Here is a 17397-nt window from a genome sequence, read left to right as displayed (position 1 = left end):
ATGCTAGACAATGTCCAGTTTTGTACAATAAAGTACTTAGGGTGGTAAAGCGGCATGTCAGTATTCACTCTCGAACAGTTCAGAGGGGGGAAAAGTTCTTTGTATTGTACTTTTCTGTAAGTTTGAGATTATCTCAAAATTTAAAACTTCACAGATTCACATGTTCTTGTTTCCTGCCATTACCTTTACTCTAGATCAGGCTATAAAAAGCGCACAGGGTTGAAAGTCAGAGTCATGGAGACTAGTCTGGAATCAAAAGCAAGCAGTTAAACTTGTGGGTAATAGAAAATACAAAGTCCAGGAAATAAAAGCAAGCTGGGAGCTAAGAGCAGATAATCACCGTAGTGGGTTGAGGGGGAAAGATATAAAACCCAATTGGCTGGGGCAAAAAGGGTCTGATGGGGTAGGGCAAGGTAGTAGGATGAGAGGCAAAGTTTACACACACAAATACAGGCACAAACAAATTCAATGAAATTTAATGCTATTTTGGCATTCAGGTGGTAACAAACATTTAACAGAAAGCTTCAAACGCAAAGAAAATGTACAAGCATAGGGAAGTGAGGACTAAGTTCACACACCTAAAGATAATGATAGTAAATAAGCACAAAATTAAGCATGAAGTGCATTAAAAAATAAGTTTAGGGGCTCACAACCAGTTAAGGATTCAGAAATCTAACAAAAGAGAGAAACTTGTTTCTTATCGATAAATACTTATTGTGAAGAACACTGAACAGCACATCAGTCTTCCCATGTTTTAAAGAGAAACATTCTTTAAAGAGAAACCATCTTTGACGTTTAATAAACATTAGGGGGAAAATAATACACTGCAATCCCTTGTAAACCTCTGTGCCAGGCACAGTGCCTACAAATGTCAATTGGTACTGCTGGGTGACCAGGGAACAATGAGCTTTTACATCAAACAGTTGACTTTTTTTAAGAAAGAAAATTAAGGAGCCTGATTTATATTCTTGCCCAGGTGAAGGACACCCCACCTTTGCATAAATATGGCTCCCAACAGTTTCTGATGAAAACTCTTCAAGAAGCACCTCTGGATCTGCTCAAGTGATCTCTACTCAGGTGAAGTCCCACAAACATGATCAAATTATATTCACCTGGAAGCGCTTCTCAACCTGGATCTGAATTCCCCAGTGAGATCAGGCATAAATTACAAGAGATCCATAATCCCTTGAAATTGCATGCAAATTGTTGTGTGTCTATGAATATTAGCACTTTCCTGGAGAGAGGGTTTATGGCTTCCAACCTACCCATAAACCATAAACAGTTGACTGAATTATGATAACTGCGGTAACATCACTGCCAAAAAAGCCAGCACAATCTTACAATGCAAAATTTGTTCATTTTACAAATCAATCCTGAGGGCTTCAGTGTGTCAGACATATTAATAGAAATCTAACATTTTAGAACCAAGTAGGTGGGTAGTCCCTTCTGTTTTAAATTTCCCTTGGAACAGTGTGTCAGGTTCTAGGTGAAATATTTGTGATACAAAGGTAAATATTACACAATCCCTGTCGTTTGAAACACATTACAATGTGTGCAAAGGGGAATTACAATTATAATACAGCGTAGGATAAGAATATGAGCTTTGGAATCAAACAGACATTAGTCCTTTCCAAACTCCACTGCTAATTAGTTGAATGACCTTGGGCAAACTTCTTGGCATTAATTTTGTATCTGTTTCCCTATCGATGAAATGGGAATGAGAAATTCTGATCTAACAGTCTTGAAATGAGGATTAAGTACAATGTAAACAAAATACAATATACAGTGTCTGGCAATAATAGGTACTCAATAAACAAAATGTGTTATTGTTGTTATAGATACCCAGAGGAAAGAGAAATTTGTTCTGGCAGAGGGATTATAGGAAGATCTCGATTAGACAACCATGCTCCTGTTTTAAGGGATACGATGACAAAGTGGCAATGGTGTGTTTCCAGGGGAAAACAAGACTGTGAGGAAATTTGGACTCATATCCTAAAAACTAGTGGTTTGAAGGAATTGAAGTTATAAGTTAAAAATCAATACCATAAATTCTCTGTATTATGGGAGGAGAGATGTTGGATTTCAGGGAAATTAATTTTATATATTCAGTATAAATAAGGCATTTATAACAAAGCTGTCTGAAGATGGAGTAATTACCTTACCAAGCAGTGATGTCTTTGAAAGTAAAGGCGTTAAAAGTGCAAGAATTCATGTGTTAAGAACTCTAAAATTAGATTTACATAGTAAGCAGAAGAGTTAGATAAAATGTTTTCTACCATCCCTTCCAATACTGAGATTTTATGCTTTTTTTTCTTAATCAAAATTCTGTATTAGGATACTATTGATTGGTAGTAACATGAGACCCAACTTGAAATCCATGAAATAAAAAGAACTTAGTGGCTTGTATAACTCTGAAATCCAGAGGTAAGTTTCAGATATAGTTTGATCAGGGCTCCAGTCCAGCTTCTCTACTTTTTTCCCCTTTGGGTCAGTCCTCCACTGGATGTCTGCTCTGTCCTCAAACTGCCAGCTGAAATCAGGGCAAAATGTCTCTGCACTCATATCCAGTGGGAGGAAAGAGAATCCCCTACCTTAACGAGCAAACAAAAGTCCTAAGCCTCTTATTATATTGGGTTGAAGCAATCACTATGGCCAAGGGACTGTGACATACTGACTGGCTTAGGGCCAGGTTACTGCCCATACTTCAACCAATTCTAATGCCAAAAGGGAAGAATGCTGTTTGTTGTTTTATGTCACCCAAACAGATGGGGGTAGTCTCTATTAAATCGACCCAAACCATGTAAGTTAGTAAATAACGAGAGAAGAGTAGAGCCTCAAAGAAAAATCTGGGTGCTGTTAGGAAAGACAAGAGAAAGAAAGGAGACTGGGTAGGCGACAGAATCAGGTTCTCAGCAAGAAACATATGGCATACTCAAAAACTAAATAATCGGAGAGATTTTTTTAAAGAGACTACCTACAAAGGCGTAAAAAAAGCCTACGGTTAGCAACAGTCCCCTATAACCCCTAAACCTAAGGAGGCAAGGACAATGATTACAACAGCCCTGAGATGGTAATTGCATGGAGAGTGCCATTGGAAAGAACATTTGAAAGAGGAAAGAGCCAACTCAAGGTATCCTGGCAGAAAGGGAATGGGGTGAATAAATTCTCCAATCTGTCTCTCTGCCACCCTTTGATCTCCCACTGGTGGCTCTGGCCAAATGCAACCTAGAAACCAGAGGAGGAGAGAGCCTTGTTAGTGCAATCCACAGTAAGATAAGCCTCCCAGGACACAGAGCAGGTAAGAAGGATGGAGACAGATCTGGAGGAACAAATGAAAGATATTCAGCACAGCAGCCAAGGACAATCCTCTGCAGATAAGTAAGAGCCAAAATATACAGACTAGTGTTCTGACTTTCCCACTTCTCACTTCTTACCCCTCTCAGTGCACAGAGTAAGGCAATTACCTCCCTAAGCCAACAAAATAAAAACAGAGCCAAGGTTTCAGATAAGCATTTATAGAATATTTAAATTTATCGATAATTTTGTTTTCTTTATCTACATTTTAACATTCCTGGGGCACCTGGGTGGCTCAGTCGGTTGAGTGTCTGCCTTCAGTTCAGGTCATGATACCACAGGCCCAGGATCAAGCCCCACATCTGCTTCTCCCTCTGCCCCTCACCCTGCTCCAGCTCGCTCTCACTCCCCTCCCCCGACCTCTCGCTCTCTTGCTCTCAAATAAATAAAATCTTATTTTTTTTAAAGATTTTATTTATTTATTTGACACACAGAGAGAGACAGCGAGAGAGGGAACAGAAGCAGGGAGAAGCAGGCCTCCCGCAGAGCAGGGAGCCCGATGTGGGGCTCGATCCCAGGAACCTGGGATCATGACCTGAGCTGAAGGCAGACGCTTAACGACTGAGCCACCCAGGAGCCCCTAAATAAAATCTTTTAAAAAAATAACATTCCTTTACTTGCCTGTTTCAGCTAGGCTAAGTAGAGCTAAGCATAAAACTTTCTGCCCACAAATAAGAAATGGGCTCTGGTAGCTCCTAAGGACAGCCGGCTCTAAGGTAGGGAAGGTAAAGAGACAAAACTCAGGGGGTCAGAGGGATCCCTTTCAGCAACAGCCTTCCATCAGAGATGATTTATTGCTTCCCCGATATTCAGAATCTTGTTTATTTAAAGAACAATTGCCTTAAATACAGCTTTTTCTTGCGTGCTGACATAAGGCCCAGGTGTACCCGTCAATGATCTAAAGCTGGGGGTGTCTCTGTTCCTGCACAAAGCTCTTTAGAGGTTATTGTACTATTTAATCTTCAACTTCAGAAGCACCGTAGCTTAAATCATTGTTAAAATGCTAACCAACAGCACTAAATACCATCTGCCATATTCTTCTATGGGAAAATGTGGTACAACTCCAAAAAATAATTTATAGGCATAACCTACTCATTAATTAGGAAATGGCCTATAAATCACCTGAGACTTCTTTGGGCTGCTTGTTAACACGCAGCATTGTGATGCTGACCACAAAGTACTGCTCTTCGCAAATGTTTTCAGATCAGAGAATAAGCATTGCTGAAACACTTTTCAAGAATTCCTGCCAAGACAAGAAACTTACCGAGCCAGTGGCGACCCAGAAATCTAGAAGATGTTCCTCTAGCAGCTTTTGGTGTCCTTGTTACATTGGGAGTAGCATAATAAAACATGCAGAAAAGGGGTACAACTCATCATGAAATTCTGATTAACTACATTAGAAAATGATAACTTTTAAGTCGTGTAAACTACACTACGAAAAGTAACTTTTGGAAGTAAGCAAAATGCCAAACAAAACGCCTTTGTAGGTAGTTTCTTTAAAAAAATCTCTCCAATTATTTAGGTTTTGAGTATGCCATATGTTTCTTGCTGAGAACCTGATTCTGTCGCCTACCCAGTCTCCTTTCTCTTGTCTTTCCTAATAGCACCCATTCTTGATAAGAAAAAGAATAATTTCAAAATACAAAAATATCCCAGTATTATCAGGAGAAAGTGAACAAGAGCCCAATACAAAAAGAGGCGGGAATTACTGAATATAGTATTAGAGAAAACAATGTATATTTGAAAATCTGTTAAAAAACAAAATGTATGTGAGAAAATTCTATTGGTTTTGACCAATATGAAAGAAAAACAGGAATAAGTAGCTTTTAAAAAGAAAATCAACTGGAGTTTTCTACATTAGGTGGTTTGTTATTCTAAAAAGTACTTAGTTGATAATACTATGCTTTCACACAGATCTCTGTGAATTAACCATCAAGCTTCTCAATTAACCATTATAATAGAGTACTTTGAAATGAAAGCTAATAATGCCCAGAGTGAGACAATAGAATGTTTCTTCTATTAGGGATCCTGGCTGTTAGCCCTAAGCACTTCACATTTTCTCTTAATTACACAGGAAAATCGCATTCAGATTCTAAAATCAACACAAGAACAAAACACATGTACACATACCCAACATGTTAGAAAAAAAAGTGAATTCAAACAACATAGGGAGTAAATGCCACTGTCTTCTCCATTTTGAAATCCCAGAATTAACAGTTCTTTGAAATAGAACCAGGCTAACCAACAAATATAAACAATGTATAGGAGGGGCAATAAAAAACACATATTAGGACATTACCTTAAATCAAAATTCTAAGTTCAGAGCTGCAAAAGACTATTCACGCACATACATTCACAATGGCTATTCTGAATAAGAACCAGTGTTCTCAACGTTATTATTCATGTAATTACAATTATTACAAATGTTATTCATGATAGATTACTACGATTACATTCCAAAACATAAACATTCAAAGACATTACCATAAATATCCAAATCACAGTGGCCTGAAGCACTTGGGAGTCTAAGTAGCTTGAGAAAACTAGAGTAGAATCCAATGTAGGACTAAGAAGAAATGGGACTGCCATATAGGCAGGGGCCAAGTCACAAAAGGCCTAGAGTCTTAGATTTCTATCCTATTATGTTGTGCTTTCAAACCAAGGTCTGAGCACTCCATGGTCATAAACGGGTATGGAAAAATCAGAGGATAAATATGTGCATCTTCCATAAGTGTCAAGTTTATGAAAAAAATTTGGAGGACAGTGAAACAAGTTTAAGTCACTGTGTTTATATTAAATCCAAGTTTACTAGTAGAACATAAAATTAATATGAATTTGTCAGTGAGAACATGAAGCTTCAAAGCAATTTCATTCTTGGGGTAAGCTAACTGAGCCTCACTATTCCTTACAATTTGAGGAAAGGAGACATGTTGAGGGCCATTCGAGGAAGAGTCTGAGAAGCAGTGCTGGAAATGTAGAGCCCAGCCTTTTTTTTTTTTTTTTTTGCAGGAGAGTGACATGATTGGATTTGTGCCTTGGCGGGGGCGGGGCGGTAATTCTCTCAGGGGAAGCAGTAAGCAGGATGGGCTAAAACATAGACAATAATGAGGGTAGATGATAAATAGAAAAGTTGTAATAGTCTGGGCAAGAGATGAAAAGGGACATGAACCAGAGCTGAGACGATGAAAACACAGAGGGCTAGGAGGATTCGAGAAGGCATAGGCAGTCAACCAGACAGCACCTAGCTGACGGCACAGTAACTTAAATGAGGCAGTTTTTAAGAACTGTTTTTACCAAAAACGATAATTTGAGTAAGATTACTAAAAATCATGTTTAATAAAGGAAACACTCATGTTTTAAAAAGGTTAAAACAATATTATTGGGCTCCTACTAATCAGTTACCAATGGAACTTTTCTAGAGACATCACTATACAACTTGAGAACTAAAGTTAGGACTGGCCTCGATCTTTAATGTAATATTCTAGAATAAATGAATGAATGAACCTATAGAGTCTTCTAGAAAAAACAGGAATTTGATATTTAAAATATCTGATTACTTAATAACTGAACAAAAAGTAGTAGCTTTTTCTTAAACCATGTTAGGTATTTCACAAGGAATAGTTTAGCCAAGCAATAAATGCTAAAAGGCACAACATAAAATTCAAGTTAAACCCTCACTTCTAAGTTGACAGTAAAATGCAGCCACTAAGAAAGACATTAGAATTAGACATTAGAACTGTGAAGGGAAATAAAAGATAAAATATAAAAAAATCCTTGCAAAATATATTTATAAAAATATTAGAACTTTATTAAGTATATGTTAATTTTATTCAACCAATAAAAATAGCAATGCTCAGTCTAATTAATCTAAAGACTGTCTTTTAATTGCTTTTAAAAATTAGCCTACTTTGGTCTATTCTACTTATTTAACACAGACCACATAGTTATGATTGTGAGCAGAAAACTAGCAAAGTACAGAAAATGACAGAAAAAACACTACTCAAACACTGATATGTTTAGATTTTAAAACTACAGATCAGAAATATTAAAAACAATGTTTTATAATATAAATCATCATAGGAAAAATGCTAGAACAAGTCTGGAAACTAATCTCTAGATCCTAACAACTTTTTTTTTGCTTTTAGATGAAATTCTGCAATTCTCAAAAAAACATGGCTTAAGAATTTAACTAAACATAAAAATTTAAGATACTTGGCAGTAAAAGACTCATCTAGACATGTAGATCTTATTATCAATTTTATTCAATAGTTTATGCTTGCTACCTTACAGAAAATCCTAAGATTTAGGCCAAACATAAATTCATAAGAGAAAGGATATCACAAAAATAGAAATCAGTATAATTCTCATAAAATCTCCATCCATCACTAATGCCAAGTAATTAAAACTGTTCCTTTTTTTAGACCCTTTGATATATTTGTTCATGTCCCTTAATAAGGGAAATGAGAAAGATACCAACAGCAAAACAAGGATAGAGCCAAATGCCTAGAATGTTGTGGTCTAAATATTTTTAGAATGCAAGGAAATATAACAAAAATAGGTGACACTCTACAAACATGATAAGACACTTCTCCATCTCTTTTTTCCTAGATTATCTATACACAGAGCTGCTGTTCCTTGTTTTTTTTTTTTCAATGCCACCTGCCTCTTCCAGTCATCACTCTTCCTGAGCCCCCTTGCTGTCTTCTATTTACATGGGTAGGGGAAATTTGCTTCTATGAAATCAGTCCATTGCAGGTGTTCTTATAGTTAGCATCACAAAATATTACCTGACAGATGGGAAGTGGTCAATAATGGAAAGAGCTGAAAGAGGGATGAGATACATTGTATCAACAGAGACTTCTTTACATTGTTTTTTGAAACAAAATGGCCCCTCATGTATATAGATTATAAGGTTATATGCTTTCATTTATTGTAAGGTCTAATTACATAATAATGAGGCATTGCTCTCATTACTTTATGGGTCTTATGGAAGAACTGCCCTGCAATTATCAACAGCCAGCCCACTTGAAATTCCCTGTATCCTGTTACAGGAGAAACTACATAAATCGGCCCAAATCTGCCACTACCAGCCCACCCTCCCCCATCCACACAAATTCAAGCTATATATGAGATATACATGAACATCTAGACAATCAAGAAACCCTGAAGTACAAAGACATGGTGTCTCTCTTTCCTTTTTTTTTTTTGTGGTGAAACAAAAATACATATGTATACATAGGCACAGGAAAAGGGAGAAGGATAATATCTCATGTTAACAATAGTTGTTTTTAAGTATCAAAAATACGGAAATATTTCCTTGCCATTGGTGACAACATGGATTATGCTAAGTGAAATAAGTCAGACTGAGAAAGACAAATGCCATATGATTTCACTTATACATGGTATCTAAAAAACAAAAGAACAAAACAGACTCCTAGAACTGGTGGTTGCCAGAAGGGAGAAGGATGGGGGGGATGGGCGAAACAGGTGAAGGAGATTAAGAGGCACAAACTTCCAATTATAAAATAAGTAAATAACGGGTATGCGAAGTACACCATCGGGAAACTAGTCAATAACATTGTAATAACTTTGTATGGTGACAGATGGTAACATCGTGGTGAGCAATGCCTAACGTATGGAATGGTCCACTATGTAGTACACCTGAAACTAATATAACACTGTGTGTCAACTACAAGTAAAAAGAGAAAAAAAATACAGGTGATTTCTATTCTTCTCCTTTGTGTTTCTCTGTATTTTCTCGCTTTTCTACAATGAGCATGTAGACTTTGGCATTAAAGTTAAATAGATGCAAAGTTTCTAATCTTGAAGCAACAGTTACCAGTTAATCTGGATCAAAGACTCAAAGTAGCCTATCTTTAAGCCTCCTTGAGTCACTGAGTAACAAATCCTCCAGTACTTGGCATGGCAGAGGTGGCCGCAAGGTTCCCCAAAGCTCAGCGATAACCTCTCCATTCCGGGGCTTTGGTAACCTGGGGAGGGGGGAGGGGGACAGAGTTCTTCCATACAAACTTGGGCAAGTGCTTCTGCAACAGCAAAACTCACTTCCAGGTCTCCCATGACCCCGCCCCGCACGGCACACCCAAGTCTGGAGGACCCCGGCGGGACCCCCCAGAACCGTGCTGCATTGGCTCACCTCCACTCTCCTTCACCTACATTTCCCCTACTACTCCCGTGACCCTTTCTCCTTGCCCCGCACACGCAAGGGCCACAGGGGAAAGAAAAGAGCGGGGCGGGCTAAGGACAGCCTCCCCGGATTCCCGTGACCTTGGACCAGCCGCTTCGCCTCTCAGAGCCTCAGTTTCTCAATCTGCCACCCTCGCAGGGGGACCGCAGGCTCAGAAACCTGGACGCTTTGCAAAAGCGACAGACGGTTCTAACTCCGCACCGCCCCCCCTCCTCCCCTCGACCGTTCCAAGGTTCCGGGCACCAGCCTGGACGCCTCCGGGCAGCTTCCCACTGGAGCCCTGCTCCGATGCCCCCGGGACGGGTCGCCTCCCAGCACTATCCTTGTACCTGGCAGTTGCTGTCCTGGGGCAGGTTTTTCACCAGGATTTTCCTGCGGTTGCTCAGCTCCCGGTGCATCCGCTGCAGCCGCGCGGCGACCTCTTCGGGGTGCAGCGCGCTGGGCGCGGGGCCCCGGGCGTCCTCGCTCGCGCCGCCGGAGGGGCCCCGCCCGCGCAGCGCCGACCCCGACCCCGCCGCGCCGCCCAGGCCCGCGCCCCCCTCGCCGCTGCCGCCTCCCGCCACCGCCGCCATCTTCCCCGGCGCCCCGCGGCTGCGGGCTCCTCCGGAGGCTCGAGGGGAAGCGCAGAGAGAAAGCGGGAGGAGGCCCGGGCGGGGGCGAGGCGGGCAGAGGCCGCAGAGTGGGCCCGGCCGTAGGGGGCAGGGAGGCGGCGCAGCAGCCAGCAGCCGGCGGGCGGGAGAGGAAACCTGAGCGCCGAGGAGGAGCCCGAGAACCACCTCGCGGGAACCTCCCCCTCGGGCCCCGGCCCCCGCGCTCGGGCGGCGCCCATCCCTGTCTCCCGCCCCGCGGGTGGGGGCCGGGGCGCCGCCACCCGGACACCTGTGCGGCCGCGGGCCCGTCGGCTCCCCTCCCCGCAAGGCCTTAGACGAACCCCCAGGCCTGGTATCCGGGGATGCGGCCCCTTGGCGGCAGCTTCCCGGGGGGGGGGACCTCGAACCCCAGGCTCCTGTCCCCGCGCGGCCCCCCCACGTGACACCCAGCTGTCCCCGGGCTCTCCTCGAAACTCCCGCGCTGGGGCGGTTCGGGGGCTGCAGACGCCAATTTGGGCTCCCCTAAACCCAGGGAGGTGCCCTGCGGGCTCCGGACCTTAACCTTCTGTGCTCAAGATGTGCGTATTTGGCAAAGAAGTTTGAGTTTACAATGAAAAATAAAGTTTGAGATTTTCTAGGGAGTACAAAGATATTCTGGAGGAAATTTTATATTTTTGGAAAAACCTGATGGCAAAACATTTTCCTTGCTGTGTGCTAGAAAGCCTGTGCTCTTCACCCTTCCCTGTCGTAAATTTACTAAAATGTAATGGTTGCATGTGCAACATATAAAGCGATACTGAAGCAAAGACTAACATGGAAGAGGAGCTACGGCGGCGGGCTGGAGAATACCTTACTTGAAGCATTTTAATTGAAACCTAGAGGGAGAGTTACATTGTAGAACTATGCTCAAAGTGATGTTACAGAGCAAACCGTCAGCAACCTTTGGCGTCAGCCCAAATGACTATCAGAGAGGACTAAGCATTTTACGTGTGTAGCATGCAAACACATATATATATGCAGACACACACACCACACACACACATATATGCACTCTCACACACACAGGCATTAGAATACAGAAATAGTAAAATAAGGTTTCTGTGTGATAGGGACTCAGTCTCATTGGGAGAAAATTATACGATAATTATAATTAAATGTGATAAACAGGCAAACAGAAACTTCAGGAGTAGCCCTAGAAAATAGTGCTCTGAGTCTAAGTTTAGTGATGTTGCTTTTGCTAAAAATATTTTTCAAACTGCTTTTTTGGTATTCAGAATCTCTGGCAAATTTTTTGGCATAGTTTCTACGGTAGTGAATATGCATCTCTCAGAGATGGGTTTGACTTTGAAAATAATTAAATGTTATTTGAGCCAAGTCCAGTAAATGAATCAGGTGTTGATTATGCTTTTGGAATTATGGTTATATAATTAGAGTTTGGGGCCCCAAGAGGGGCGTGATTACAATGTTATCAAGTTATTAAAGCAATTTTATTAAGTGGGTACTTGAATGTGATCCCACTCCTGGAACAATATTGCTGTGTCCTATAGGGTGGTGGCTTTCAAACGACTTCCCAGTCCAGTGAGAGATGTATACCATAGTGGGAAATACATTCTACATCACAACCCAGTAAACACACACACATATAGATGTAACAAAGATTTTATGAAACAACATACTCTTAACCTGATGCAGCACATTCTAGTATTTTCTATTCTATTTGCTTTTTTTTTTAATTGCTGGGTTGATACGCTAATGAATTATTACTCACATTTTGATAAACACCACTCTAGTTTGCTAATCAATGATTTTCCTCATTACTCTGGCTGAGCTGTTTCCAAGGAATTCAGGGAAACAATAGAACTTACTGATTTTAAATTATTTAACTGAATTGATTATTATTGCCACATGAGAGAAATGGATGGAAACTGCAAAGACTTGGACATGTCACTATAATTCCAAAGAGTTCCTCTCATTCCAGGTTTTAGCCTGACTCTTTAAATAGCAGCTCCCATGGCAAATTAGAGGAACATTCTAATCTGAACCTGAAGTGGTGTACAATTACCAAGCTGCAACGTATTTACCAATAACCACAGGTAATTATCATGATCTGTATAATTACCTTGTTCTTAAAACTTGAGCAGTGCTCACTTGTGCCTTTTATTTTAAAAAATTTTGGTGGTTGTTTTTATGTATTTTTAAAGCTCTGCAATTGGGGAAAAATGTTGGAGAAGTTTAGTAAGTCCCAGTTGGTAATAACTGAGCCTCTTGTAGCCAAACAATCTTATGCTTGTATATTACGCTAATGTGATGAAAACAGGTTAAGCATGTGAAAAGTCCTGTCAACTCTAAGAGTCTTTTAAGTATCCTTTGTTTGTTCAGTGATGTATAGTAATTACCTGCAATGTACCAGGTACTATACAACACACACCAAATTTGATTGATTTTTATTTGGAAATGGTCTTTTCCCTGAGGAAAGTAATTGCAATTCAGTAACCGCAGATTTGGCATGATTAAGTACTATGCATAAAGGACTCTTAATAGCACAGAGGAGTGTTTGATTTTGATGCAGGGGAAGGTATCATGAGGAACTGGGTCTTGAAGACAAGCAGGAGTTTTCTAGGTGACAAAGGGTAAATATTAAAACAGGAAACAGAGGGGCACCTGGGTGGCTCAGTTGGTTAAGCGACTGCCTTCGGCTCGGGTCATGATCCTGGAGTCCCGGGATTGAGTCCCGCATCGGGCTCCCTGCTTGGCGGGGAGTCTGCTTCTCCCTCTCCCGTTCCCCCCTCTTGTGCTCTCTCTCTCTCACACTCTCTCTCTCAAAAAAAAAAAAAAATCTTAAAACAGGAAACAGAAAAAGACCCACAAGCATCAAAGGGACTGGCATGTCCATGAAATAATAAGTTTGGTGTTAATGAAGGCTGTGCTACTTTTGAGAGATGAGCAGAAAAATAAATGAGAAAGATGGCCAGTGCCATTCCATTTTAAGAAGTTGGTTCCCCTTTAAGTCAGCGCTTTAGTATGGCACAAAAGGCAAACTCATAGAGAGAAGCAATATTAGAGGCTTTTAGCAAATGACATTGATCAGATATAGCTTTAAAAAAAATAATTCTGACAACAACTGAGAGAATGATCTTGGCAGGTCTTATGTTAGGGAGACCAGTTAGAAATCTTTTGATACGCAGTAAAAACATTTGAGGGCTTATACTGAAGTAGAATACTTCAGTAACACAGTAACACAGGTATTAAGTGTCATGTAACCTATTGTGTATTAAGGGTATAGAGCTTTACGTAGGTCACCTATGCTTTTATTCTTTATTTTTTCTTTATATTATTTAATTTCTTTATATTATTTAATTTTACACCCTATAATCAACGTGTAATGTAGCTAGTACCTACTTCTTTAACCAATGAGGAATCAAAGGCAGAGAAGGTAACCTGTTCAAAGTCACAGAGCAGGCAGGGGCCCCAGGATTCCTATGCAAATCCATCGGCTTTTGGAGCTCAGGTATGTGAACTTGTGTAACTGTAGCTGAAGGAGGGGCTAGATTTGTGAGACTTGAGAGAAACACAGTAGAAGCAGAACATAGTGATGGAGAAAGCAGGATCTGGAGTTAAAATACCTGGATCCAATTCTGTGTAACGGGAGCAAGCTATTTAAAACATAAGAGAATAGTTCAAATATGCCGAGCCTCAGACTTTTCATCTCTAGACAGAGATAATAACAGCACCCACAGTCTATTATTAAAGGCTATTATGAGGATCAGATGAGGTAATGTATAGAAAGAGCTTAGGAGACTGCTTAGCTCAAGGGCTAGATAAAAAGGCAGCCACAGTAGTGGGAGTAGAAATAATAGTAGTAGTAAATTCTCATTAATTATTTTTAGAAGTCTTGGCAACCCACTGGATGTCAGCAAAGAGAAAGAAGTGAAGAATGGTATCGTGGTTTCTAATATGAGAGACTGGATGGGGGTGATGCCACGAACGAAGGAGGGAACAGTTTAAGAAGATACGAAGCTCAAGGTAGGCATCTGAGCTTCAAATACTGCAGGACATCTGGATACATATGCCCATAAACTGTAAGAAAACCAGGTAGTCAAAATGAGATTGCATGAGATCATCCAGGCTGAGTGTGTATTGAAAGAGAAGTCCAAGCAATAGGACTTTAGGGAACAACATTTAAAAGCCCGAAAGGAAAGAAAGTGGATGGTAACTTGGCAGGGCTGTTAAGATGGCGCTCCTAAAAATAGCACCAGGTAAAAATGAAAAGGATGTCCAGCAAACATAGTTATATCACATTAGGTATTTCTCCCTGTTTTCTTATCTCCAGTTACCTTAGTGGTGATCTCTACCTCCTGATTCTAGACTCCAGCTCTCTGTGACAGCCTCTGGCACCTCCCCTCCTTGGCTTCTGTGTCTTCACAGTATTGGTCTTGGTTGTTTTCGTGGCTTGCTTCTCGAATCGCGACCTGAACCGACTCACCACTGCTTTTTGCTACTGACCTTGCATTCCATGATATGCCAGCTATAAAAGATACCCAAAATCAGAAAGAAAAAAAAAAAGACTGGAAGTGAACTAGAAAGTGTGGCTTCAGAGAAGCCAAGAAAGCAAAATGTTTCAAGAAGGAGAATAGTCAACGTGTAAATGCAGCAGAGAGGGCAAACAGAACGAGGACTGAAATGGAGGTAATTGGATTTGGCAGCTAGGAAGCTGCTGGTGTCTTCGAATAGGAACAACTCCCCCTAAAGAGGGGCGCCTGGGTGTCTCATTCGTTAAACGTCTGCCTTCGGCTCAGGTCATGATCCCAGGGTCCTCGGATCGAGCCCTGTGCTCAGCAGGGGAGTCTGCTTCTCTCTCTTCCTCTGCCCCTGCTTGTGCTCTCCCTCTCTCTCAAATAAATAAATAAAATTAAAAAAAAAAAAAAAGAAAGAAAGTGGTAAAGGGACTAGAGACTAATCTATGAAAAAGAACTGGTGAGATTAACTTTGTACCCTCTAATTTCTCCATGAAGCAGAAAGAAGATCATCCTCTGATAGTGAGGAGATTTGGCAGGAAAATAGAAATTGTATCCACATAGGTGATTTACATGTATAGAATTCTCATGACCACCCTTGCAGTTGGTATTATTATCCCCATGTTATATGTTAGCAGCTGACATAATGAAGTGAAGTCATGCAGCTAGTGTGAGGCAAATTTAGAACGCAAACCCAGGTCTGTTGGCAAATTCCCTGTGTTTCTTATTGCATTTAGCCACCAAGGGGAATGTGGAAGTATTGATGGAGTAATATTTTTTGTTGCTTAAAATTTAATGACAACGTCTAACTTTAGGCCATAAAGCACAGTGCCCAAGAGTACCTACAATTAAAGGATGTTACTTAATACAAATGACTTTTCTGAGTTTCATTTCAGTCACCACAAAATATCATAATCTAAGCATGTCTTTAAAATATTTATAAGCTCTAACTTTATGTTTACTTTTATTTCCAAGGTTATGAAATATATTTTGAAAATTGTAAATATGTGAACCGTAAACATTTCCCTTGAACTTTGAATTGTATTAAATAATATAAAAAGAATTTTACATTTTGTCACTGAAGTTTGAATTCTTTCCACACCCTGAATTACAGAAGTCTTTCTATCACTTTCTAATACACTTTCTATCAAAAATGTAATTTTTTTAAATGGTAGCTATAAAGTTATAGAAAAAGCAATAAAACAGGGGGCATGAATATTTGAAAGATAATAAAGTATAACCCAGCTGTCTAGCAGGGAAATCAATCTTTTTAAATTGTAAAGTTTTTGGGTAGACTGGAGGGAGTTACCATTTAAGCAAGTGACATTTAAAAAATCATTCTGCTAAAAATCTTTTTAAAATGCATATATAAGGGAGTATATATTTACTTCACAGGACAGATAATACTCAACCTGACTATCTTTTTTGCGATGATTCCAATAATAGAGTGATTGTTCTCTGGGTATATTGAGGATTATAGAATGATTTTTTTCCTACATTAAAAGGCTCCATAAAGCTATGCCTTCTTAATTCTTGTGTCTAATTATTATAGATTTTTTTTGCCTCATTTCTTACTGTAGGCCCATTTATTCACAGACTCATTCATGCCTGTCGTAACATTAAACTAGTCCATCCAACCCATACACATGTAAATAAAGGTAAAATTTGCACAATGCCTGCTTATCCACAATGCTCCTTGGCTGGCTCCCATTCCATTTTCCAGCTGGCCTCCCGGTTGTGGCTTTTTTCCTTCCTGCTCTTACCCCTTGGACTTGATTGCATTGCTCTTCCACTCAGCTCTTCCTTCAAGGAGTGTATGGAGTATAGTTGGCCAACCGCCTCCAGCTAGCTGCTGCATCTCCAGGCCCGCAGCATTCATACTGAGGCCATTCTCCCTGCAGGAGGCTCCCAGTCAGTTCCTAAACCCAGTGGGGCCCTATAGCTGGGCCATTTCTGCCTCACCTAAGATTTCTCCAGTGGGCAATCTTTGTTTGGGGACTCCTCAGTTGCCTGGCCAGACTTTCTCCAAGCTGCACTGTGGCCCGGGGCTCTTCCTACCTGATCTTCTCTCCTTTAACAGGTGTCAGACCTGCCTTGTGGTTTGAAGGCTCTCCGCACCTACTCTTGCTGCCCTCCTCTTTATCCTTCGCAGATGTTTTCTCAATACATCTTTTGCACATCTAATTTTGGTTTAGGTGTCTGCTACCCAGAGGACCCAACTGACACAGTTGGTTAAAAAAAAAAAAAAAAGTCCAAGAAAGCAGACAGTAAAATTAGGTTTAGGGATTGTTCACTCATGCTTGGCTGGCAAGTAGGACCTCATCCTGAGTGGAATGTGGGGAACAGAAAGTTCCTGGCACAAGGAAGCCCCAGGATTGCTGAAGATTTCACTGTTGGGGACTTGGGAATGCATCTCTGTAGAGGGAAACAGTTTTGCTAGTATGATGACTTAGACACTTGAAAGATATGGGGAGAATAATGCCTACAAGTATAGTGGTGTGGACTGGTTATACCAAAGTTCTACTGATGCCTTGCAGAGGGATAATGAGAAACTGAGAAAGCATGAAAGAGTAAAAGGCACAGTTGTGAGAGACAGAGAGCCTGTTTGAGCACTTTCTTGGAAAGTGGGATTTAACACCATTGCAAGGACTACCCTCCACCTCAGAGGATGGGGCAAACCCACCGTAGGGTGGCTCTTCGAAACCTAGAAGGCTGAAGTTGAAATGCCCGAGTT

General features: G+C 40.7%; 1 protein-coding gene across 2 annotated transcripts in view; it reads right to left on the bottom strand.

Moving 5' to 3' along the window:
* The window catches only part of RAVER2 (ribonucleoprotein, PTB binding 2), a 92242-nt gene extending 82111 nt beyond the window's left edge, over positions 1-10131 (bottom strand). For both annotated transcript variants that reach the window (XM_021679961.1, XM_021679962.1), the window contains exon 1: positions 9889-10131. In XM_021679961.1, the coding sequence (XP_021535636.1) occupies positions 9889-10131 (243 nt within the window). The remainder of the gene's footprint in view (positions 1-9888) is intronic.
* Positions 10132-17397: the final 7266 nt, after the last annotated feature.

The sequence above is a fragment of the Neomonachus schauinslandi genome, chromosome 4 (genome assembly GCF_002201575.2).
Source record: "Neomonachus schauinslandi chromosome 4, ASM220157v2, whole genome shotgun sequence".
NCBI classification, from domain to species: domain Eukaryota; kingdom Metazoa; phylum Chordata; class Mammalia; order Carnivora; family Phocidae; genus Neomonachus; species Neomonachus schauinslandi.
The sequence above is the reverse complement of the archived record's forward strand: the minus strand, read 5'-3'. Positions and strand labels throughout refer to the sequence as shown.